A 26,219-nucleotide genomic window follows, 5' to 3' on the forward strand; every position below is an offset into this window, starting at 1 on the left:
TGCCATAATGGAACAAGTAACAGTAGCAACACAACAGACTAGTGGATTATTGTAGTCATCAACTTCTACATTGTGTGACTTTACTTTCATTCCTATCATTTATACTGATGATTCTGATGAATATTGAATTTGCAAATTCCAAGTGTATTAATTTGCTTAACTCAATTGTCCCCATTAATAAGTAGTATATACAGGAAAAGGCAGTTGAAAAATCCAGTATTTAAGGCAGCAACACCAAGGTATTGTACTTGAAATAATTTGGGAGCCTCTTGATACTTCCTGTTCGAGTGTCTTTTTGTCAAGCCGTATATTTTTGGCATCATTCAGCAGAGCTCATTGTCTGACAGTCTTTGGTAAGTGAAAAGGTGAGGAGAGGCAGCAATCAAAAGTCCGGCATGTAAAGCAATATTTCCTTTCCCTCGGTTTGCACACACTCACATTCTCCTTTAGACACTGAAGGCCACTGAAGTTATTTACGACCCTGGCACTGCTCTCCAGACTTTAGAAAGTTACTAGGAATTTATTTGCTGACTGAAAGAGGGGGAAAGAGTGAGCTTCACCAAGAGGCTGCCATCTTTCTGTCTCCTAGCATTTCTGAGTGAATTTAATGCTTATGAAAGCTAGGGACAAACAGCACATCCTTCAGCCAAGGCACAGCACCAGCTGTAAGAGCTCCCTCACAACCATTTTGCCAGCGTGGCTCACTCCTGACCTGCAGCACTCCCTGCTACTCTAGGCTGGGGCCTCTCTTGAGCAGACTTCAGTTATGCCAGAGAAAGAAAGCTCTTTCTGCCAGTAAGAATATAGCTAGTTGAATACTAAATACGTGAATCCCATAATCCCTGGCAAAAGCAAGCATGTGTGTCACACTGTGGGGGTTGGGAAGGCACTCTGAATAACAGGCTACCGTGCAAGCTCGACTCTCCCCAACAGCAGCTTTTATTGGACCAACTATTACCTCACCCACCTTGTCTTTCTGATATCCTAGGACCAACACAGCTAGAACAATACTGCATAGACTAGCCACGATCATTTTTAGGTTTGGGGAACAGTCCCGTAAGACGACCATACTCCTGGGGGAAATCTGCACCACTGCGCATGCGTAGAATTCGTGTCACCTGCAGATTTCTTTGCTTCCCCCCAGAAAAATGACTTTCTGACAGGGAAGCCACAAAAGCAGTCATGTGACCATCCTCAGCAGTATGTTTTGGGTGCCCAGAGCAGCCGGCAGAGAGGTAAATCACTGTGGGACAGGGGGCGAGACTGGGGAAGACCTAGCTGGTGGCTCCTATCCTATGCTGGGCTCAGCTGCTTGTCTTGGCTGGGTTGGGGAGGATGAGACTTCCTCTTTCCCTGCACAGCATCCAGGGCCGGGTCAGACTCACCCCCAGATTTCTCCCCAGGCTACAGGAAGCTCTGCAAACTCCCCTCCTCCTCGCTTCCTGCACCCATCACTCCTCAGCTGCAGGGGAAGGGATCACTGTACAGGGAGCTGCTCCGGCATCTGCCCAATCCCTGTGCATCTAGCCCAATCCCTTCATACCCAGACCTTCCTGCCGAGCCTCACCCCACCTCACCCAGAACCCAACCTGCAGGCCTTGCACCTGGACCACCCTGACAACTTGCCTGGATCCCCACTCCACCCAGCCCCAACCAGCTGCACCTGGATCCCCATCCCACTGAGCCCCACTCCCCCAGCATCTGGACCCCCCCCCCAAAACATCCAGACTCCCCATTGAGCTCTATCCACACCCAACCCCCACCCCGCTGAGCTCTAACCACCTTCACCTGGATCCCCCTGCAGAGTCCCATTACCGTTGCACGCAGAGTCCCATTACCGTTGCACCCAGAACCACCGCCAACAAACCGCTGTGCATCTAGATCCTTCCTGCACTCAACTTGCCCCACACAGAACCCTCTCAACCCACACCTGGATCCTCCCACACTAAGCTGCTCCACACTTGGATCCTGCCAGGCTGAGCTTGCCTGCCCACACCTGGTGCACCTGGCACAGAGGGGCAGGGCTTGTGGGGTGTTTCTGGGGCAGGCCCGGTCCTTGCACTGTCTCAGGGTTTGGTACAGCCTCACCACTGAGTCTGTGTCCCGGGGTGGGGGGAGCTGCAGAGTGATCTCCCACCTCTGTGCAAGCAGTGGCCTGGGCTGGTCTTACCATGAGGCGAACTGAGGTGGTTGCCTCAGGTGCCAGACTGTGGTGGGGCGCCACTAGGACCCAGAGTGTAGAAAATTTTGTCGGCTGCTAGTGCATATGTATTCTCTCTACTCTAGATGCACAGAGATGGTGGAGTGCTGTGCTGGAGGAAGGAGGGCACAAGAGATGTAATAGGCAGGCAGGAGAAAAGGTGAGCGGGAATAACAGAAAGCACCAGGAGCTGCAGGGAGAGAGAGGAGGAAGAGACACTTATGTACCTCTCTAGCACCCGCAGGAGCCTGGACTGATTAACACCAGCTTCTCAGGGAGCTTCCTGTTTCCTGCTGCTTCCCTGAACTGACTTGAGGAGAACAGGCAGTCAACTGAAGTAGTAGGAGCCAGTTAAGCCCTTAAGACGCTGATATCTTCCCTCACTCAAGCCCTGCTACCAGCCTGCTTATTTGTCCCCTTCAACTGAGTGTTGAGAGCCACTATAGCTGGCACAGACCAGCAGTCATGAGTGAAAGAAAACACCCCTCTGGGGCAGCATTCAGAAAAAGGAAGAAAGCAAAGGAAGCTTTTCTATCTAAGCAGGAAGGAGCTCTCCTGAGATACATAGACACAAATGTTCACGGTGAGCCTTCCGGCCCCAGTGAGGATGTGAGTGGTGAGGAGATACCTGATCTTCCAGTTAGAGTGCGGGTGACCTGGCAGCTACTGCAGCATCCATATCTCCATCTCAAATGGATGTAACCATGCACATTCCTGAAGAAAAGTGTAGATCAGAGAAGAGTGTGGTGGAGGCACAAGAAACAGCTGCTGCTGAGTTTAGTTCCTTAAGTCTAGATGATCCAGGACTACGGACCCACTTGAGCAGTATCCTGAGGGACTTCCTTGTGCTGAATGGGGCACAGCAAGTGAAAAACTTCATGTTCCCCAAAGACAATGAAAATAGAAGTTTCCATCCAACACATTATTGGCGTGAAATCCCCAATAGTGACAAAGTGGTGAGGCCATGGCTTATGTACTCAAAACCCAGAATGCTGCATACTGTTTTTGTTGCAAACTCTTCCAGTCTAATGTTCCAGCCACAATGGGTTCTACAGGAACAAAGGACTTGAAAAATCTGTCTAGAAATCTGGCATGCCATGAGAAGGCAGCAAATTACCAGAGAGCATTCCATAGGTGGAAAGAGCTTGAGATGAGACTAAGGTTAGAGGCCACCATAGATGATCAGCATCAAGAGAAGGTTGCATCAGAGTCTCTGTACTGGCAAAATGTTCTGAAAAGGCTCACTGCCATTATGAAAATGCTTGCTACCCAAAACCTAGCACTGCCTGGCACTTCAGATCAGTTGTTTGTGCCAAACAATGGAAACTTCCTTAAAATTGTGCAGCTGATGGCTGAGTTTGATGCTGTACTCCAGGAGCATCTAAGAGTCACCACCCACGAAATGTACATACACCACTACCTTGGAAAAACAATTCAAAATGAGATCAAAGTTACTGGCAACAAAAGTCAAACAGAAGATTGTGTCAGATCTGAAGTCAGCAAGATATTACTCTGTTATTCTGGACTGCACACCTGACATCAGCCATACAGAACAAATGACTTTAATGGTGCGTTTTGTAGTAACAACAGAACCTAGTGAAATGTCCCTGCAATGGTGACTGTCAGAGAGCATTTTCTAGAATTTATTGACATTGATGATTTAGTTGGGAATTGGTCCTGCTTTGAGCGGGGGGGGGGGGGGAAGGGGTTGGACTAGATGACCTCCTGAGGTCCCTTCCAACCCTGATATTCTATACTACAGGAGCTGGTATGACAAATGTGCTTCTTAGAAAGCTGGAAGATACGGGAATTGCGGTAGCTGACATGAGAGGTCAGGGGTATAATAATGGTGCCAACATGAGAGGAAAGAACAGAGGAGTGCAGACATGGATCCGAGAGTTAAACCCTCAAGCTTTTTTTGTCCCATGCAGTTCTCATTCATTGAACTTTGTGGTCAGTGAAGCAGCATCAGCTTCTAGTGAGGCTTCTGAATTTTTTAATGTAATTCAACGCATCTATGTATTTTTCTCTACATCAATTCGTCAATGGCAAATTTTGAAGCAACATCTGGGAACATCCTCTCTGACACTGAAACCACTGAGTGCCACATGATAGGTTTTATCGCTGCCACTCAACTTTCCCATCTAACACCAAATTGGGAAGATAGATGATGCAATAGTTGCCATTATGGAGGACAATGCTATGATAGGAACTGTTTGTGGGAGAACAGTGGCAGAGGGAAATGGAATCACCAGAAACATACATAACTTCAAATTTCTGTGTGGCTTAGTGTTGTGGCATGACATACTGTTTGAAATAAATGTTGTAAGCAAGAGACTCCAAGGTGTTGACCATGATATATTTAGAGCAATGGAACAACTGGACAAAGCAAAAGTCGTACCTACAGTCTTACTGGTCAGATGAGGGATTTCAAAACGTTCTGAAGAGAGTGCACAGAAGTTGGCAGGGGAACTTCACACTGAAGCTATTTTCCCACCCATTCAAGAATACAAGAGTCACCAAAGAAGACATTTTGATTACTAGGCACAGGATGATCCATAAGAGACCCCAAACAACAATTCAAAGTTGAATTCTTTAACCAGGTGCTAGATTGTGCAATACAGTCAGTTGAAGAACATTTCATGCAGCTCAGGGAACACAGCAGTATATTTGGGATGTTGTATGATATTCCAAAACTCCTCACCTGAAGAAGACCCACACCAGCAATGCAGGGCACTAGAGACAGTGTTGACACATGACATGCGCGATATTGATGCAAGTGATTTAGATGATGAACTGAAAGCCCTTTTAAGATGCATTTCAGCAGGATCAACTCCAAAGGCTGTTCTGGAATATATGTGCACAAATAAGATGACCACCCTTTTTCCAAATGCTTTTGTTGCTCTGAGCATACTTCTAACACTTCCTGTAACAGTTGGCAGTGGAGAACGCAGCTTTTCCAAGCTGAAGTTAATAAAAACATATCTACACTCCACCGTGACACAGGAGAGGCTGGTCGGCCTTGCAACCATCTCAATAGAGCATGAGCTGGCCCATACTGTGGATCTTCAGGAAGCAGTTTAAATCTTTGCAACCAAGAAGGCACAGAAAGCACCACTTTGGTTATTCAAACAGATAAAAATGCCAGTGTTTACTATGCAGACAAGGAAAGTTACATTTGCTGTTCAGTCTGTGACGGGTTGGATCACAGAAACCCCCTTGGGAGCTGCCACCCAATGTGCAAAGACTACCCCTGCTTCTGTTTTCCCTGCCAGCTCAGGACTCCAGCACCCTGTCTTGCTGAGCCAGACACTCCCATCTGGCTCCAGACACAGACCCAGGGTCTGAATCACTTGTCCCAAAGCTGCAAGTTTACCTGAAAACAGCTCGCAGTAGCGTGCTTGTCTTTAGCACTCAGATGCCCAACTCCCAATGGGGTCTAAACCCAGATAAATCCGTTTTACCCTGCATAAAGTTTATGCAGGGCAAACTCATAAATTGTTCGCCCTCTATAACACTGATAGAGAGATATGCACAGTTGTTTGCTCCCCCAGGTATTAATACATACTCTGAGTGAATTACTAAATAAAAAGTGATTTTATTAAATACAGACAGTAGGATTTAAGTGGTTCAAAGTAGTAACAGACAGAACAAAGTAAGTCACAAGCAAAATAAAATAAAATGCGCAAATCTATGCCTAATCAAACTGAATACAGATAATCTCACCCTCAGAGATGCTTCAGTAAGTTTTTCTCAGACTGGACACCTTCCAGGCCTGGGCACAATTCTTTCCCCTGGTACAGCTCTTGTTGCAGCTCAGGTGGTAGCTAGGGGATTCTTCATGATGGCTTCTCCTCTCTCCCCTCTCTCTCTTCTCTTCCCCCCTTTATATATCTTTTGCATAAGGCGGGAACTCTTTGTCTCTCTGGGTTTCCACCCCCCCTCACTGGAAAAGCACCAGGTTAAAGATGGATTCCAGTTCAGGTGACATGATCACATGTCACTGCAAGACTTCATTACTCACTTGCCAGCACACACATATACAGGAAGACTCACAGGTAAATACAGCCATCTGCAGACAATGGGAGTCATCAAGATTCCAAACCATCATTAATGGTCCACACTTTACACAATTACAATAGGCCCTCAGAGTTACATTTTATATTTCTAGTTTTAGATACAAGAGTGGTACATTTATACAAATCAGATGATCACATTCAGTAGATTATAAGCTTTGGAATGATACCTTACAAGAGACCTTTTGCATGAGGCATATCCCAGTTACTTACATTCACTTATTACCGTATTTTCTCTAAAACTATCTCAGTTACATTATATTGACTTATTATCAAGTTTTTTATAAAACCATATAGACTGCACAACGTCACACAGTCGTTTGAAAGTTAAGTGCTACTTAACATTTTTGAACAAGGCATTTTAAGTTGTTAGTTCTTCTTTATTGGGGTAGGTAGCAGAGGAGTAGAACAGGAAGAAGGCAGAATTGTGACCTTTCAAAGTTCTGGCCCAAGCGAGGGGACATGGAGGCGTCATTTGAGCTCCCCGCCTCAGGTACCAAAATGTTGTGGGCCGGCCCTGGCAGTGGCCTGTGATCCCCATGCCATGCTGAAGCCTACACATTTATTTGACCAATAAAATTTGTAGAATTTTTAAATATTGCGTGCAGAATTGTTTGGCACAGAATGCCCTCGGAATAAGACCAATAACAATGTCTCTGTTACCCTCTGCTGCCCTTGTCTGTTGTATGCAGCTGTTTTGTCCTCATATACTTAGATTGGAAGGTCTTTGGGGTAGGAGGGAGGGGAGAGAGAGAGAGATAGTCCTAACATAATAGTATTGATTGGGGCCCCCAGTGTTATTGCTGTACAAACAAAAACAACTTGTTACAGGGGCTCAGTGGATTTTGTAATACTAAAAGCAAGTAATGGACAAATAGCACTTCCTTCAGCCAAGATTAAAGAAAAGTATGATCCGAGTATCTTTGCATATCAATGGGTGTTTCTCACCCCTCTAACTTTGAGACATTCGCAGGATTTGTAAAGAATAATAAAATATAGTGGTTTAATAATTTAAGCATTTAAAACAGGGAGTTGGGGAGGGGAAGTTATGAACAAGCAATTATGAAACTTCAAAACCTGGTTCAATTATCCCCAGGAGGTGCTGGGATTTCTAAATAAGAACAGCCATACTCAAGAGTAATTAAGTAAAATTGAATGAAATTGAAAAGCCTGGCACTTCAGATGATTATCAACAGCAATTGCGAAGTCTGTCTTTTTCATAAAGTAATTAGCTTTTTGTTTCAGATTGATGTCCTCAAGGCAGATATGGAAAGTGCGGAGTGGAAAATTTTGGAAAACCTGATTCTGGAAGACATTGTTGAACAGATAGGACAATTGGTCTTTGAAGTCCACGTTCACTGGCCTGGATTTGAGGTCAGTGGCAATGACAGCACGGTGGTCCGATACTGGTACAGTCTTCTGAAAGAATTAGAACTGAAGGATTTCAGGCTTTTTCACACTTACAAAGACTTATTGAAACCACAGATGTTTCTGAAGAAGGAAGCCTTCAATGCAAGTAGCTGTTACACACTAAGCTGGGTGAACACAAGATGGAAATAGCATAAAGGAATTGATGACATGTAATCATCCCACTCAACAGCATTAGTGAAAAGGACATTGGAGCAGCTGACAAAAGTTACTGAACCTGCAAACCGAGGCACTGCTATCAAAATGAACTGTCTTTCTGCTTCTCAGCAGTATCACAAAAGCTGGATGTTATCGTGCTTTGCTTCTGAGTACTAGAAAGAGATCTGGCGTTGAAATTGTTTTGTACAGTGCATCTTCCATGGTTACATTGATAGACTTTATTAGAAACAGATGAGAGACTTCCTAAATGTTTGTCTAAGTGGTTAACAGCTCTCCACACATGGCTGTGGATTGACCCCAGCCTCCCTAAAGGTCAGCAAAGAGAGTTTGCCTACTCTGTCCCTGAAAATTCACTGGGAGTGGCTCTAGTACAGTGTACACCATGAGATGCTGCTGAAAAAAATCATTGATCCAAATAAGTTACTTTCTCAAATGATTATGCTTAAACTAGCACCTTTTATTACTTTAAAAACAAACACTCCCATGATAATTATGGCAGATTGTTGTCTTCCAATCAACAGTTACTTAAAATGGGACAGTCAATGGGAAATCTAGTCAATTTTTAAAAAGGTGTCATGTGTTTTCAGATACTACACCTGCCCCCGAATGTATACGCATGCCAGCTCCTACTCCACATGCATCCTTCACTCAAATCAGTCCCCCTTCCAATGGCTAACAAGCTGAAATCACTCAACTGGCCCATCCAGGTCTCCCTCAGAAGCCCAACTGGCAGGCTCAGTAGGTCCAAGCAATATATTTTAAACTTCCCAGAAAAGTCATTTCCCCTCACTTTACCAGAAAGGAGTGCATGGTTTATGTGAACATTTTGAAAACTTTAGCCCAGCCAATACTAGCCATGTGAGGCGGGTGGGGATTAAGAGAGAATTTAGTATTTTTATGTAATGTATTTTCGTTAAACTTTGTATTAAATAAAATGCACCCAGTCTCCCTTGCTTTGGTACTTCCCCTTCCTTTTCCGTTCTTTAAACTTCCTTTACTTTCCCATTTGCTGAGTCTTGGTGTTTCTCCCCTCCCACTCATTTTTCTGTCTGTCCGCAATTCATTTTACTATGTTTAATAAAACTTTCCTCAATCCTTCTTTTCCTGTTTTGTTCCTTTAATTCTCTCTCTCCTCTTATAAGCCTAATATGTGTCTCATTCCTTTGGGCACACATCTTCACAAACTCCCTGCTGCACTGCTACACCGCACACACTGGCATGCTATATAGACCTGTCTTCCAAGGCTTGGCAAACAGAGGAAGTATATGTACCATTTTCCTAACACTTGTGTACCATACTAAATGGGTGCCCTGCTACACAATTTCCCCAGACCATTAACTAGTCCCACACAAATACATCAAGTCAGTTCTCCCCTGCCCCCCTTCCTGGCTTCTCTTACAAGCAGCACCTTCTCCAGTCAAGATGGTAGCAGCAGCCTGCTCAGCTCAATGTGAGGATTCTCCTCCTCTTCCCTTCCCCTGCTGCTTAGTACTGCCTCCCTTGGTTCCTCCCCCAGCAACCTCCAAGCCACCCATTCAGAACATAGGAATTACCATGGTGGAGCAGACTAGTGATCCATCTACTCTTTAGCACGAGCCAGTACTAGATGCTTCAGTGGAAGAGTCAACTTCAGTGCAAGTTGACAATTATGGAATAACTCACCTCCCTCCCCACCAAGGAATTTTCTTCCTACTCCCCTCAGTGAGAGGCTGCTTTATCTCCTGATGCAACTGGGTTTCTCTTACTTCCAAACATTTAAAACAGGTAAAAAGTCCTTGCTATTTATGTGGCTAATGTTAAATTCTTTTTTGATTCCTAGTAAGTTCTTGGTCTCATTGTTATCCTATGGCAGAGAGCTCCACAAGAGGCTGGGGCTTCCAGACAGATCATTGTATAGAGGATCCAGTTTATAGATAAGCATTCAATTTCCATTTCTGTACTAACTTGGGTCCAGGCAGCGGAGCTCCGATGTCATGCTGAACAAACCCGAATAAACGCTGTAATTACCGATTGTCTCCCAAGAACAAGAACACTGAAGAAGCCCTGGAGCTAAGCACTGCACTGACTGATTCACAACATCTACCTGTAGTTAGAAATTCCATGGATGGAGCTTTTCATGGGGTCAATCTACACCAATGAAGTAAATTAGTGTTCCTCTCAAGAAGCTATGATCCTATGGAATGATCTTTGAATGAAAGTTGAGACGGAATTCCTTCTTTACTACAAGCACGTTGAATGCAAGCTCTTATGTAGTGAACAGTAATATCCTTTAGGGGACACACAGCCATAAGAGTTTGTATAAAAATGCCTAAAGAAGTCAGACTTCCTCAATTGTTACATGGATCTGACTTAAATGTGATCACTAACAATCCAAGAATGTCTGAGTCGTCATTTTTCAGAAGTCAGATTGGGATAGTATAAATCTGGGTGTGATTAACAACTTGGTTTTAGAAATAGTGCCACATCATCTTTTCCAGTGGGACAGTCTTAGAATAACTAAACTGGTAATCTATAATAACTAGCTCCAGACTAGTAGTGTAAGAAAGCACAAATTAGAGGTTCAAAACGTGGATTATGTCAACTTTTCCCCAAAAAATTAAATTAAGATTCTAAAGGAGACACACAAGTTTATTATAGTTTGTCTCTGAAACAATATCGGAGTATAATTATGGAAGTGGACTGAAGTTCCATCATGCATCTCTTGATGTTACAGCAGACTTGTAACTTTAGAATACCAAGAGCTCATCACTTCTCAAGATTCCCAAATAAAATCAGGAGTGAGCAGGGTGGGAGCAAAAGTCCTGGTTCTGTACCTCCTGCAGGAAAATATTGCAGTAGCTACAGGAGTTCTTTAGAATTTACTGTCTTAGATTAGACAGGAAACTCTTTAGCGTAGTGCAGGTCATTATACTATTTTGGGAAAAAAATGAGCAATTCTAGTTTGCCTTATACACTATTGAGGCTGTCAGCTTTAGCGTCCTGGGTCTGGCCGTAACAGGTAGGTGTCCTCATGATATTGGGCCTTACTTTTGGTTTCCCCATATTTGTCAAAGTCTATTCTCATTTAAAGAGCCCAATCTCAGGTTGAAGTAGGGGATGAAATTTACAAAGTCTTTCCATCTTCCCCATATGCTAATGAATGCTAACAATTTAATTTAAAAATGCTTCTCCCATCACATATCAAACAGTAACGTGGGACAAGTAATGCCACATACGGTGCAGAAGGCACTTCTTCACCTGAATCTGCCATTGGAATCTGAGAAGATGACTGTACAATGCGGCAGAACCTGTTATTTCTAGAAAACATCCATTCTGCTTTCCTGCTTGTTCCTTGTCTAGTGCACTTACCTTCGCTGAAAAAGAAGGGCCTGAATTATCTGTCTGCTTTATAGGTACAAAGTGGATCATACTGATAATCTTTCAATAGCAAAGGAACTCATTCAAAAGTATAAATTCAAAGCTTGTTGCTTTTGGAAATGGAGAGCTAGAATGTCAGATCATTAATATCATACCACTTAATGACATTTGCTTTGCATTAGTAACTGTATTGATATAATTGATTAATTCCAGCCTGAGTGACTGACTATATTTTAATTTACAGTTGTTTTAAAAGCAGTCAATCCTACATACAGTTGGTGTCTTGTAGAGCTGTAGAGTGTAACCCTGCTCATCACTATGCCAAACAATCTCACTTTTCAGGCACCCTCCCCATGGGTATGTAGGACATAGGATGGGTGGTCACTGCAGCAAACAGCAGTCCTGTGCTGAGGCATGTTGAAAGGAACTGTTCCATTTTTAGAACAGAGAATTATTTTATTTACAGGTTTTTAAACCTGATCAGGAAAGACAGTAGTAGCTCTGGTGCCCCGGCCCCCTCCAAACATAATTTGTGTTTACACCTGAGGCCAGACTTTGATCAAGTCTGAATCATGATGTATGAGTCTATGCTAGCAGGACAGGCATCAGTACTTGAAGGATCAAAGGAAGTGCAAGAAAAACATGCTGATCCTTTGTGCTATCCCTTAAAATAATGATTCTTAGCAGATGCAAACAAGGCTATTGCAGGAATCCCTAGGATAAAGCACCTGGAAGGAAATACTCTCTCGGGTGAATTATTTGACAGTTGAGCCCAGCTGTTATTATCCAAATTGTTGGTTTTAGTTCTCTCTCTTTCTTTTTGGCTAGCATTATTAGATGCTTTTCTGCCCTAGAAAGAATTTCTGGAATTATTTAGTAGGTCACTCCTGGTCTCTTCCTCCTTGTTTATGTAACATGACAGTAATTGTAGTTTATTTAGAGCTGTTTTAATGCTGAAATTTTCAAGGGTAAAGTCACAAACACTGACCTAAGTCCAGACACATTTTCGCATCTTTCTCCCTCTTGGGACCTACAGTCTTGTATGGACAATATCTAAATAAGACTTCCACTTGAACAATGCATTTTCTTAAATGAAAGTCCCTGTTGAGAGATAACTATGTTTTGTCATTATAAGATATTTCAGCTGATTCTGGAATAAGCCTTTGCAGAGATCATCTGCTCTACTTCCCTTGATCTGATAGCCAAACCACAGAATGATAAAATACAAGCCCACTTCACTAGATGTACAGGTAAGTTCTCAAGTCTGAAGAAGAAACATTCCAGTTCTTAGATTTTGACTAGATTACCCAATATAAGTAATTATATTTTCAACTGTTCCTGAAAGGAGGGTGTGTGACGATGTGTACAAACATCCACCGTTCAGGAACAGTTGGGGGGAAAAAATAAGTGCCTATAGTGATGATCTCTTCCTTTGTATATTTAATATAAGATTCATTTTTGAATCAAAATCACTGGACCACAATGTAATCCAAAGGCTCTTAAATTAAACCCCCACTTACCACAGGCCTGAAAGCACAAGTTGCATATACAATAGTAAAGCTTTAAAAAAGTTTCAGCTCATGAGTGTCCATCTTTTGATCATACGGTCCTTTCAGAGCCCTAAAACAAAAGGATTAAAGCCTTTTTCTATAACATATTAATGGAAAGTCCATTTAAGGACAAAAGCCCAGTTTAAGAAATAGGGTTTGGAATAGTAATGCTTTGTACCTCTCTGGGATTGATGATAGCATCTAACAAGCCTCAAACTGGGTTAGTTCTCTTTTGAATATGTTTCTGGAGAGGGAAGGCCTTCTTCATTCTTTTCCTCCTTTGGAAGAGTAATTTCAGGGAGGTAGAGTATACAGTCTTTGAAGGGAATGATAATGAGACCAAGCTTTCATATTAAAACCCCTTTAATCCACAGTCTAATCCATATAATGTAGAAAAAATGCATAACAGGATAAAGAGCCATGACATCCCTATAAATCTCAACCTCTTGCTAATAAGCTAACAAATAGTCTCCTCTGAGGGGCACAGGGTGAACTAACAGCAGGGGTTGCTATTCCACATTCTCTACCATCTCGCCAGAGGCTGTTTCAGAGCTAACAGGAGAGGCTGTTGTGATTTGGGTCTGCCGTGAGATCTGGAACACTGGAACCAACAGACGATTAATTACCTTTTGGACAACAGATGCAAAGCCACAAACCCTTCTAAAATAGAGGAGCCACCTCTGAATGAGACATGACCATACAGTCACTTCTAAAGAGCCTCAATATGCAAAAATGCAAATGTGAAATGGAAAGCATTAGGAGTCAGGAAACTCCAAACTACTTTTTTCTTAGAAAGAAAAACAGATGAACTCTACTAATTGGAATTCTTCAGTTCCCACTTTTACCTCCCACCCTCAACCCATACTTTTAACTTCAACCTTATTTACCTTTTTGAAGTGGACCCAAAGCCAAGTTCATTTTGGAGGAAAGCTGTGACGTCAGACAAACAGGTATGTACCCTTCTTTATTGAGATGAGTGCTCCAGGTGAGCCCAGCCTGACTACCCTGTTTCCCCGAAAATAAGACAGTGTCTTATATTAATTTTTGCTCCCAAAGATGCGCTAGGTCTTATTTTCAGGGGATGTCTTATTTTTCAGAAATGAAAAATGCCTTATTATCGGTGGATGCCTTATTATCGGGGAGGTCTTATTATCGGGGGGATGCCTTATATTACAACGAGAGGCAAAACTGTAAGTAGGCCTTATTTTCGGAGGATGTCTTATTTTCGGGGAAACAGGGTAGTAGAACTGTGGCCCTGAGAAAGTCTTAATCCATAATTAAATTGAAGCCACTTGTGAATTTTATTTCTTTAGGGAAAAGGGCATGACTTGCCACTAGCACTTACCTCTTCAAGAAGATGAAGGAGAGAGAGAAGAGGACCTAGCTGTGCAGAAAATGGTCAGACAAAAAGCTCACCACCATTTTGGCATCATTTGGCAAATAAGAGCTACCTCGGAAAGGTGTATTGGTATAAGCTAAGGTGTGAGTTTAAAATCACTATAAATTATACCGACAAATCACCATGAAGACACTTAAAAATGCACTCATGGTCCTTTGGAAGCATGTTATACTGGTATAACTATTAAGGTATAATTCTACTGTTACAACTAGCAAAGTTTCCCATGTAGACAAGCCCTAACCCAGCTCTAGCCTGAGATAGTCCATAAACATGTCTTAGTTACGGACCATATTTAAGCTTCATAAGTCTCCACATTATTGAAATTGAAATTGCTTCCCGTAAGACCACTGAGGAAAATCAAGCTTGACCAGTCCTGTTGCTCTTTTTACTAAGAGATACTGAACTAGGTTTGAATCACAACTTCACATTCTAGTTCTTATTCTGACCATTACGGTCAAATATATCTAGCACTCTCAATGGCCTATTGTACAGTAAGTTAACAGTGCACCTCAAACAGGAACAATACCACCAAACACTTTAATGTTACTTTAACATTATAACAAGGTAATAAAAGGGTTTAAGGTCAAATTTTCAAAAGCACATAAGTGATTGAGGTGCCTAAGTCAAAGAAACGTCTAAGTGCCCAAGGCTCCTAAGTCATGTAGGCACTTTGACAATTTCACCCTTCAATAAACAAGTGAGGTCTTCTTGGACTGCTACAAGAGAGTCACAGAACTTCCAACATTCAATGAGCTTGACTAGAGAGAGATTCACATTCATTTTGCTACAGGGCAACAGTCCTCTAATTTACATTTCATAGATACTTTTGTTAAGTCAACTTAAAGTACTAAGTCCTAAACATTATTCAGAGAAACAACTTACATATCAAAGAAGTATCCTGGTATCTTGCTGGTATCCTAATACTAGTCTAGTTAAAGCAGCTTTTCATAGTTCTGTCATCCGTCCCCACCCCGTCCCCCACCCCCTTATTAGGTCTGAGGTTTTTGACCAACAAAAATGAGACTTTTGTTATGATTAATTGGGAGAGACAGGGTGAAAAGATTTTGTGCCTGGGCAGATAGATTTTCAAAATGAGTTTGCAAGGCTTGAAGGCACAGTATTATAAACTAGTATTCTAAAGCAGCTGTTTGGAGTTGAAAATTGGCTCATGTTATAAATCAGTTTGTCTGGAGGTACAGTATTTTTGTGCAATGCAATGAGAATGTAAGGAATAAGTAGCCGCATCTTATTGAAAACTATTACCAAGTCTGTACAAGACAGAAGCTGAGGCCAGCGGCTTCAAAAGGAGGCAGCCCCTTTACCAGCAAGTGGTATGGAGGGTGTGGTGGTGGGAAACGCCCTACACAAAAGGAGAAATCCAGAAAAAGTTGGCACAAGGCTAAAGGAACTTTCAAAGTCTCCAGGGCAGAGCTTAGAAAAAATGATTTGGGTAGCTTGCTTATGTGCAAAATCCTCTCTGTGATATCCTAAAAGTATTTTAGTTGTAGTGGCAAGAAGTTACTCAGATTTCCTTAAAATTACAGTAGATCAAGTGCAATGATTATGAAGCTGTCATAGGAACTCCATAGGCCAGGTTGTAAATATTAATTCAAACCAATATTGAGACTTACTTGACTCCACTCTTCACAAAAGAACTGCTTTCAGCTTGAAAATTTTGCATGCTTAGGCTTATACCAATGGAGAATTTATTGGGAAAATCTGAAGCATGCTGTTTTCTAGTTATGGGTCTCAATTCCCACCTCCCCTGCCCTGCTAAAAAACTATATCAGTCCCCCCGCCATCCCTCCAACTTCAGCCTACAGGTCCTCAAATTCTCCTACCCTTTATCTCCATTGAGAATTACTTCACAAGGCAAGTCTTTTCTCTTGGAGTCCACAGATCTTTATAAAATTGTTGGGGAGAAAAATCTTACAAATTAAAAGCCTCTGCAGGTTCCCATGCAGGCTTTAAAAATTCCACAAAGGATTAACTCAGTGAACAACACCAGATGGAGACAAAGGATCTGATCTAGCAGGCAGGTTCTAGTTGAGTTCTGATGCAGGTTTTTACAGAAGTCTTTTTGTTGCAGACATTTAATTCATCAACTTCTGTTGAGTGTGTAAGATCTGCATGTTACTCACAAAAGTTTATTTATCTTGTCCATAAATGGAAAATGACCTATCAGAGTTTAGTAGCTCCACTGGAGCATTTCTGCACTAGTGGTGTGCGCAAGTGGTGGGTGAATCTTCTGACGGAAGAAGAGGTTCTTGCATATCTATACAGTGAAATAGTTCAAGTAAATATACTGTACAGTTAAAGTCATTGATACACAAAATCTAAGTGCTTTCTAAACAAAAAGGAAAATCCTAGACAAGAATCTAATTAGGATACATTAAAGATCTGTTACTTTTGCCAAAAATTCTTATGGAATGTTATATCCGTCTTGCCTTGGCTTTTAAAGTTAAGGTCGGCTGTGGGACCCACATTCTCTATATCCCTGAACTCCTATTGCTGTCCATTTTCTACTTAAGAACGTTTCAATTTTACCATCTACATCAGAGCCACCTGCCTAGCCTGAGAGCTCATCTTCAGTAGGAGATAGCTACATCTCATCTTGCCTCAAAACTGTAACCTGTCCTTACCCACTCCCCATATAGTCAATAGAGTCCAACATTTTCATGTTTCCACCTGCAGCACATATAACCTCCAAACATTCACCACCAAATTTCTACTGCTCTTCATACAGAGTTCTAAGTTTGTACTTGCCTTATATATTTGCATGAGTCTGAGGCCTGCCCATACACAAACAGATAGCCACTGGTACTCTCTCCAAAAACAGACCCATCCTCATCTGTGCCACCCATGACAAGTCACCAAAGTACATGTATTGTAAATACCTATCAGAGGTGCCAATGTCAAATGGAGAGTGCACACTATAGTTGGGTATCAAGGCTGAGAAGTGTGTGTGTGTGTGTGTAATCTAAACTCTGAGTTTTCAGACTTTCAAATTTATTTTTGAACAAATTTCACCTTCACTCAGAAATGTCTGGCTTTCAAGTGTAGTTTACCCTTGCTCCCCACGAGCTAGATATGAGAGTTGGAAAGGGCCTTTAAGGAACTTATCTTGTCCAACATGACTATTCTTCCTAAGACATCCCTAATAAAACTGGATGATCAAACAACAATGGTTTGATCTACAATAATTTTATAATGTTAATTCAATAGTTATAGAATGTGGCTTGAAGGCTGACCAGTTTGTTGTTCTTCCCCTTATTTCCATTATTCATTCATAGTCAGATAATATGGTGCACAGTCTGGTATAAGAATTTAGAAAGACTTTTCTGCCCCCATTTGCTTAGCAAAATAATCAACATATTGTTTTAGTATCATCCAAGCAAGGAAAATAGTTCATTTGTACTTTGGCACCACTGGCAGTTAGGAAATGCCAAATCCCAAACTGAAAGGATAATGAATATTTGACTTGGATATGCTAGAAGTAAGGACTAAACTAAACCAGACTTTTGTACAAAAGATTTATTAAAAATAAGTTCTTAAAAAAAATTGTAACATGTATATACAGTAGCTTAGCATGGAAACAATATGGTGCATATAATACAGGAACAGTGAGTACTAAAGTGCACCCTGTACAAAGAATATGATTAAGGGACAGGGAATGTGGTTTTCTTTGAAATATGCTCCAGAAAAGCATGATAATTAACAGTATATGGAATTTACCTTGGGGTTTGTTTTTTTTTTGGAGGGGGGGGAAGAGAATTTCTTTTTATTATAAAGAAAACTTTCAAATAAAGATGGTTACGTAGAGGAACCTCCATGATCAGTATCATGTAAATGTTTAAGTCAAGATATGAATATAAGAACGCAGACGGAGGGTTTAGGGAACAGTCTGCAGGGTATACTCCGTTTGTTCATTGGGTATGTATGCTAAAGCCTTTGATCAGCTGTTTCGGTTATGGATCAATAAATCTTAATCACTGGTTGTGTACTCTAATAAATCAAAGAAACTTGGGTGCCACAGAATACTGCCAAAAAGTCTATTAATGGGTGCATCTTCAAGATCTACTGCAGTAGAGATTAAAGAGACTTTTCTTCTGAGCTATGCAGTTACAGAACACAAAAAAACTGCTGGTTTTCTACTTCTACACCATATACTGTGAGACATCCAGAATCGCAAACTAGAAAATACTGTTTTATTCTGAAAAAGTGGATCAAACAGAAAATAACTTATCAAATTAATATTTATTTCTGGCCACTTCACATAACTGTTCTCAGCTTCTCGCAAACCTTGAAGTCATACTTAGAAGAGTAGCCTTTCAGCTGAGTCTTCTGCCTGGGAGATTTCCCATTTCCAAGAGTGCGCAGTGCACCTCAATAGTGAAGAACCCGAAAACAGCTGGAAGTTCAAATTAAACCATCCTCAGCAGAGTTCATGTTTAGCAATCTCAGATGTTCACAAAAAGTCTTATAAAAATTTAGTTCCTTGCAGTGCCCCTTTCAGTCCCACAATTTAATAAGACCATCCCAGCCACAGGTGATGACCTTGGATGTTTCATGTGGATGCCAGACTGCGCCTATACAAACTTTGTCATGTGCTTTTAACCTACTGTAGAGTTTTGTCGTCTTCCAGTCCCAGATGTTAAGTTTTCCATCTGCATCACCTGATATCACATAGCTGTATTAAAAAATTAAAAGCTCTATTAAAAACTCTCAGAACTACTTTTATTATTTTCCATTTTTGGAAGATTATTATAAAGCAGACATTAAAATAAATGTTTTAAATTAATGCAAAAAACAGATTAGATAAATTTTGTACTGGGGAATGGAAAAAAATTAGTAATCCAATAAGCTTTCCATTCAAGAGAGTCTGTTTCAACAGACAGTAGGAATTCCAAAGAATTAGCATGCATGATGTGTTCTAAGGAGCCCAGGCTCTTGCTGTGCACTGATTCATCACATCATCGGTGAGGTAAATGTGCTAAGTAATGTGATTATACCATGCATTATGTTGCTTGAGTAATAGAGCCTGAGAGGATAAGAGAAAATTCCAGGAAAAAACCCGAATTTGCAGAGATTTTTCTTTTAAAAAAAATCCCCTAAAAATGTGAACACTTTTGCAGTGCATTATGCTAATCATGCATATACTTGCTTTGTTATCTACAGGAAGTTAAATGGGCATAACGGTCTTAAAATGACACCAATGTGACATCGCTAGTATAGCTGCAGATGAGAGTTAGCTGTACAACTTCATTAGGCAAAGTAGAAGAACCAGGCTTCAATCTGGACTCAGTTTTGCTTTAAGTTTGAACCCAAGGTATATGTGTGCAGGAAGGTCTTCTTGCAACTCTACTGCAGACCAGTGTGTAGGAAGCCAGTTGCTGCTCCCCGGTTCATGGCTACCTAGCTCCAGTGCAAGTTAGAACAGGAAGCATCCTGCTCAACTCTGTTGGTGCTATAAAGTCCCTTACACCAGCAGAGGATCAGGTGTAGTGGAGCTCAGGTCTGATAAGCCTCCTTATAGCCCCAGCCTGTCCTCCTCTATATGCTTCCTCCTCTCACTTTCACTTTGAGGCGGGGTGGAGTGGGGTTGTGGCTGGTGTGGGAGGCAGTTTAGCTGCATCTTACAGTTGAGATTCTACCTACCTAGGGAAGGCTTCTGGCTGGTTTAAGGTCATAGCAGCACAAAACAGCCTTTGTAGAATGGAGAATTTAGGACAAAGTGTTCATTGAGAGTACTTCAACTAAATGTTCATTTCTTATACGACTGGGGTAAATGTTAGTACTGAATCCATTGAACTTACCAAAGGGCAAAGGGCAAATTCCCCTTTTAACTGCTGCAGAAAACTCTCTGTAGCCACACAGCAGTGTTGGGGTAAAAGGACAGCAGCACATCAGTATATTACAAAGGGTTTCAAAAACAAATTTAGCAGGATCTCGCGACAACTTTAAGACAGAAGTTAGTTTTCATAGAACTTACCTCATGTCAGGTGAAAAATCAACTTGACAAGCATAACCTGCCACCATGTGACCCTTGAAGATTTTCTTTTTGTTTAGTCTGAATCTGTTCTGAGCTCCAAAAATCAAAATCTGATTATCCATTGATTGACAAGCCAGCCATTTTCCTGTATGTGCAACAAAGTTCAGGCAGATGTCAGTCTTATTTTGAATCAGACTACTGCAGCCAAAGAAACAAATCTGACAAAGATTCCTAGAACTTTCACTTTCAGTTTTGGTTTCAACAATATTCGGTGTTAATAAAGCATTTAGTTAAATAATATGCATGGCTTCTACCGTGTACTGGACAGCTCAGAGCTGGACCCTAGAATGGTGTATTAGCAGTGTTCACTCAAAGAAAAAAAGTACAGACTTGGCTCACGTCACATGTGTAGAAAGATTTATAGTGTGGCAGACACAAATTTCATCATACAAAAATAAACCTTCTAATTCTGTAAGCAATTCTTTCTAAGCCATTTGTGACACCAAGTACAGTTATCAGTCATACCCATGGAAAATTTTCATTGAGTTGATTTCTGCCTATTACAACTAATAAAGGCAGAACCTAACACTGGAGATAGTTTGGAAGCGTATCCCTGCATGTATGCTCAATTGCCTATAGTAAATTTCTCTGTTATAGTCACGCTACACCATCCAGAGATTACCCATGGTGACTGTCTCATTTTAAAATACTGAAGAGGCTTAGACAAAGAACAGGATAGGTGAGCAGATATCCTAACTGGTCAATCAAAGAACTGAAACCAGGAGACAAGTTCACATCTCATTAGTTACTCATTTTAAGCTGTGGAACAATAGAGTTACTAGTGGTTTTCTGTTTTGTTTTTTATTTAAAGAGCAATTTTACTTGAGTGTAAAGCAGGTCTAAAATGTGTTGAATGATTTTAACCATGTAAATAAAGATCTAATTTTCAAACCAGCTTTTTTTTTTTTTTTTTTTTTTTTTTTTTTTTTTTTTTTTTAAGTTTCACAGTTCAACAGGAGAAGTGTCTGGAAGTAAAAAAGAAGGGCTGCTTTTTTAACCAATCATGTGTCCACCCTTCTTCCTGTTTTGGTGGTGGGTAGGGAGGAGAGGGCATTGCAGATGCTCCCAGGTGGGAAAGGGGACATGCTGAAGAGAGAAGCTGCTCCTTGATCCTTTTCTGCTGGACATATTCCCTCTCCTTGAGCAGTGACCACATAGTGACTTTGAAAGACTTTCTCAAGGGTCCCAGGAAAAGAGTAGACATGTCATAGGGTCACTATTCTCCTCTTCTGCTCCCTTCTAGGCTTTTTTATTACCCTTTTAGCTTTGTTTGCTCCTTCTACCACTTGCAGAAAGAGAAATTTTAAAATGACAGAGTTCATAAAAAAAGAAATTAACTTGGGCCTCTCACTACAGAGAAAGTAAACTAAGACTGACATTTTTTGGTATAACCCTACGTGTTAATTTAAACGAATACAGTTATACGGATATAACTCACCCCGTTTGGTTACTCTTACTATGGTATAAGAGTATCTTTTTCCGGTTTAGCTTATGTCATCTGGAAAGGAATTTAAGCTAACCCCCCAAATGATACAACAGATATCCACATGGGAGGGTTGATACTGGTATAACTAGTGAAACTTTCCTGTGTAGACAAGGCCTAAGTAAAGTGTTAACTTACCATTTGGAGACAAGGTGACTGCAGGCATTGAGTGCATACTTGGCTCTGCGATGTACTTGAAATCGACAGGAATGTCCCTGCAAAGGAAGAAATGTGAATGGATGAAGAACTGGAAATATTTCAAAGGGCTACCTAAAGTCAGCTGATTTAATCAACCACTGAAACAGAATGAGAGGTGGTGTCCAGACGAAAAATGTCTAAAATGGAGTTCAAAGATATTAAAAATACCTCCCAGTGAACTATTACTGTGGTGCTATCAACAAAAGAAAATGAGCCTTAATACCTCCAGTTGTGAATAGGTTTTGGTGCTGGATGTGGGCCAGGGGTTCTTAACCTTTTTCTTTCTGAGGTCCCCCACAACGGGCTATAAAAACTCCATGGCCCACCTGTGCCACAACAACAGATTTTCTGCATATAAAAGCCAGGGCTGGTGTTAGGGGGTAGCAAGCAGGGAGTTGCCTGGAGCCTCATGCCACAGGGGCTCCCATGAAGCTACATCGTTCAGGCTTCGGCTTCAACTTTCTGTCCTGGGCCCCAGTGAGTCTAATGCTGGCCCTGCTTGGTGGCCCCCCGAAACCTGCTCATGGCTCCCCAGAACCTCTGGCTGAGAACCACTGATGTAGGCAATGCAGAAAGTATAGATTCCCCAATAGCCCTGTCTACACTAATGACAAAACCGGTTTTCAGTCACACTTGAGGGAGGCTGTGGGGTAAGGGCAGCGGTGTTTGAAAGTCAGTGTCAGACACTACTCCATTCCTAGACTAGACAGGCAGCGTATGATAGCTTGCATGTCTGAACCTGCTCCCTCCCCAAAAAGGAATCTTCACTCTAGCTAGAAAGAACTTTTATGTAACCTGTAAAAGGTTAAACAATAAAGCCACATTATGGAAAATACACTTCCTGCATTTAATTCTAGTTAAAAGGAATTGAAATGCAATGTGGGTTTTGCTGTCTTCTCTCTTCACAAATTAATGCAGACTCATCTGCTGGAGTTTATTCCAGGCAGCTCTGCTTTCTGTTAAAATGTACCAGATGTAGTCAGGACTGCTGCAGGATATGCTGCCCTAAACTATTAGGCAGAATAAAAGACATTTAAGTTTCATACTTCTTTCAAGCCAAATTGTGAAATAGGAAGCAAGACAAAATCAGTTTCTCAAAGGTCACCAAAAAACGCTGCCATGGTTGGCTGACCTAAAAAACAATTTAAACCTCAATGGCTGTTCTAACTGGAAAATCTAAACTGAGAGACCCGGTACATTTTCCTCAAAACATTGTTTTATGAGCTGACAATTATAAGTGGTGGGAGTTTCTAACCTTCACTGACAAAAATGAGAGTGCTCCACGGCCATTTCTTTCCTCCTGACCAAACCTGGCAGGAACTAAAAGTTAGGGTCTCTTGAAAAGTAAAGGGAAAGTGTTTGGAACTGCCAGAGATATAAAATCTCTTAAAAGACTTCAATTTCCTTATGGGAGCTTGGGAACTATGGAAAGACCGACCACTGCAGGGAGGTCATCTGAAGCCTATGGATTGCATTAGCCTCGTCATCCTAGCAGAGAATGAAACCAGCATTAGATACCACTATGGGGTATGGCTCACTAGTGACTTGAGGGTAGGAAAGTTTTGAGCGGAGGGTCATCAACATACTGATGGCACAGCAGCCCAAACCATTTCACCGTTTCCCTGAGTAGCACCATGAAAATATTAAGGAGTGAGAATAAAATCCTGTATTTTCCAAAATCAAGGGGTTTAGAATACAACGACCACCTCAACTTTAATATCACTGCCATATGGATGCAATAAGTAGAAAGCAGAAAAGCAAAACTTCAGAATATCCCAGTTAAGATTCCACTGAGCAAATATAGTTTGTTATCTGAAAAACATTTATTGTTCTATATTCTTACTGTTGCAGTTCCACAAAGGAAGGACACTGCAATCCAGTAAACATGAAAGCAGAATCTGTACACAGCATAATTGAATCTGCATTTCATGGATGTTATCATGGGAGAAGCTGTTCCCAGCAACGTCTGACATGTCAGACCACTCCCAGCACTGGCCAAGTGAAAATGCTTACCAACTGAGATTTGATTACAAAACATCCTGAACATTCCTCTACGCAATTAAGAACACTACAAAAGCAATTAAAAACTTGTAATTAAATGTAGCTTTTAGGAGCATATGGGGGTCATATTTACTTTTAAAGCTTGTTGTTTAAAGTTCTTGTTAAAATCAAAATCTTCAGGCTTATTATTAAGTAAAGAAAGAGATATTTGTATATTTGAACATATCAAAAAGTGATAACTGAACCATATAAAATGCCTGTTATAAAACAGAAAAGAGGGATTTATTCACAGCAGGATTGGTGACAACTTGACACATGAAATTCTTCAAGCTCCAAAAGCTGTAGTGCTGAACACATTCATTTAGTTTTATTGCAAATGTAATTAATTTGGAGCCTGAAATCTGAAATTTGTCTACAGACAGATCAGCGTATTTCAGGAAATGTTCTGTACCACAGTCCACAGCGATGAATGAGCAGAGTGGGAGAAGCGCTCTACATTAGCTTTATAAATCAGTCTGTTAAGCAAAATTTGAATGATGGAATATGATCTATTCTATAGTTCATAATATCTGAATGAGACAACACTATTCCTGTGACTTCTAATATAATCTGAAGATATCTACGTTTGGGACAATCAGGCTGTGATGTTCTGCAACTAGATTCTTTGTGATGGGAAGGAGGAAAGGGAAGGTGACATTTCACCCTGTAGCTATTTATTTTATTCATTATCAGGGACCACAAGAAACAAGAGCATCCAGTCCCAAGAGGCAGTAGTTCTGTGCAGGAGAGACATGGCTCCACAAACCAAAACAGAAGAAATCCCTCTTAGTAGTCATCGTGCCCAAGGACTTTTCCTTCTCCTTAAGGGGTTCACTGAAACTTCTTGGAGATAACTCACCAGCACTTTGCCAGACCAACAGTCCTTCCAGATGAGGAATTTCAGACATAGCTCCTTCCAGAACCCAGTCAAAACACCCACTGAGTCAGCCAGAGAATGATCTGGGCACTTCCTCTCACCTGTTTGGCTAAGTGCACTGCCTCCACATAGCTCCCAAACTGCTAGCCAGGGAGCGAAATCCAGAGTACTGAACAGAGATTACCATGTAACAGTAGAGCTAGCACAAGCTTAAAATGAATTTCAATATATCCTTCACTTTTTAATTTTTAAAATTTTTTTTATTTATTTAAAAACAGGCAGTAACTGCATGGTACATTATGGACATCAACTGAGCACTGCTGTGACCTAGATTCCTCCATACATGAAGGGCAATGTAGAACTACTGTAGATCCTAAAGATAGCCAGCTGGATTCAATGAAAAGGCCAGAATGAATCATTTTCTTTAAACACCAAATGCTTTTTGTAGGTTTCAGTAGCTGAACAGAACACCTCTCTCCCAACTCACATTAGAACTGAAGAGCAGTTCAAATAATATTTCTAAATGAGCCTTGTCTTGGATGGAATTTCATACACAATACTGCCATTATAATATTTTAACCGTGCTTCTCAGTGCAAACCTCCCCCTCCCCCCCCAAAAAGAAGACTGAAAAGCTAGAATGAAACTGTTAAACTATTTGATTAGTTATCTTTACGGTACTCTAAAGTAGCATGGCACAGGCAATTCTTTATACGCATAATTTAAGTGCTGATACACCTCCAATGGGAGAGCAGATGAGAGAAACCATTAATGGAATATTGTCTGCCACAAGCTGATAGGGCTATGCCCATTGTTTCCACGTAACAGCCCATGGCACGACCTTTGCTTTACTTATAAAGTTAAAATAATTTGCCTGGTATTCACCTAGCGTGTGTTATACAGGAATAGGAAGCAAATCATTTCACTGATTAAAAACACATACCGTATGACTATCCTAGAAAAAATTTCTAGCAACAACTTTTATATTACTGCAGGTGCTATGTTAGATTGATTTTTATCTAAACCAAACAAGATATTTTATTTAATTTGGGGCTAGTACAGTATATTGAATAAATGTAACTTGAATGGCTCTTGTGCCTTCATACCAATGAAGACCTCTGTAAACTATGAAATTCTCTGCTTTGCTTTTGGATAGAGTTAATGAAATATTATCTGAGGCTGCTTTTTAAAACCTGTAAAAAGTACTGCAACACAGGAGGGTTGTAAGCCAGTAAGGAGAGTTAAGTGTTAGACATTTTAAAAATCTTTACTTCAAAGGGATTTTAAAAATACAATTAACTGTCTTACATCTAATTTCAGGAAGGGACGTTTCATTGACTGAACAAATACGTTAAGAACTGGCTCACAGACGAGCCTGTGGACTGCAGAAATATGGGTCTGG

The 26,219-nt window shown here is 41.1% G+C and overlaps 2 protein-coding genes across 4 annotated transcripts in view; one reads left to right on the forward strand and one right to left on the reverse strand.

The window, feature by feature from the left end:
* METTL24 (methyltransferase like 24) overlaps positions 1-8,095 on the forward strand; it is an 87,703-nt gene extending 79,608 nt beyond the window's left edge. For all 3 annotated transcript variants that reach the window (XM_054024269.1, XM_054024270.1, XM_054024272.1), the window contains one exon: positions 7,522-8,095. In XM_054024269.1, coding sequence (XP_053880244.1) covers positions 7,522-7,836 — 315 coding nt within the window. In that variant the 3' untranslated portion in view covers positions 7,837-8,095. The remainder of the gene's footprint in view (positions 1-7,521) is intronic.
* Positions 8,096-12,571: 4,476 nt separating this feature from the next.
* The window catches only part of CDC40 (cell division cycle 40), a 61,010-nt gene continuing 47,362 nt past the window's right edge, over positions 12,572-26,219 (reverse strand). Inside the window, exons 13-15 of the mRNA XM_054023650.1 lie at positions 21,843-21,919; positions 20,162-20,306; positions 12,572-18,859 (exon numbers count right to left, since the gene is read on the reverse strand). Of these exons, the coding sequence (XP_053879625.1) occupies positions 18,682-18,859; positions 20,162-20,306; positions 21,843-21,919 (400 nt within the window). The 3' untranslated portion in view covers positions 12,572-18,681. The remainder of the gene's footprint in view (positions 18,860-20,161; positions 20,307-21,842; positions 21,920-26,219) is intronic.

The sequence above is a fragment of the Malaclemys terrapin genome, chromosome 3, assembly GCF_027887155.1.
Source record: "Malaclemys terrapin pileata isolate rMalTer1 chromosome 3, rMalTer1.hap1, whole genome shotgun sequence".
NCBI classification, from domain to species: domain Eukaryota; kingdom Metazoa; phylum Chordata; order Testudines; family Emydidae; genus Malaclemys; species Malaclemys terrapin.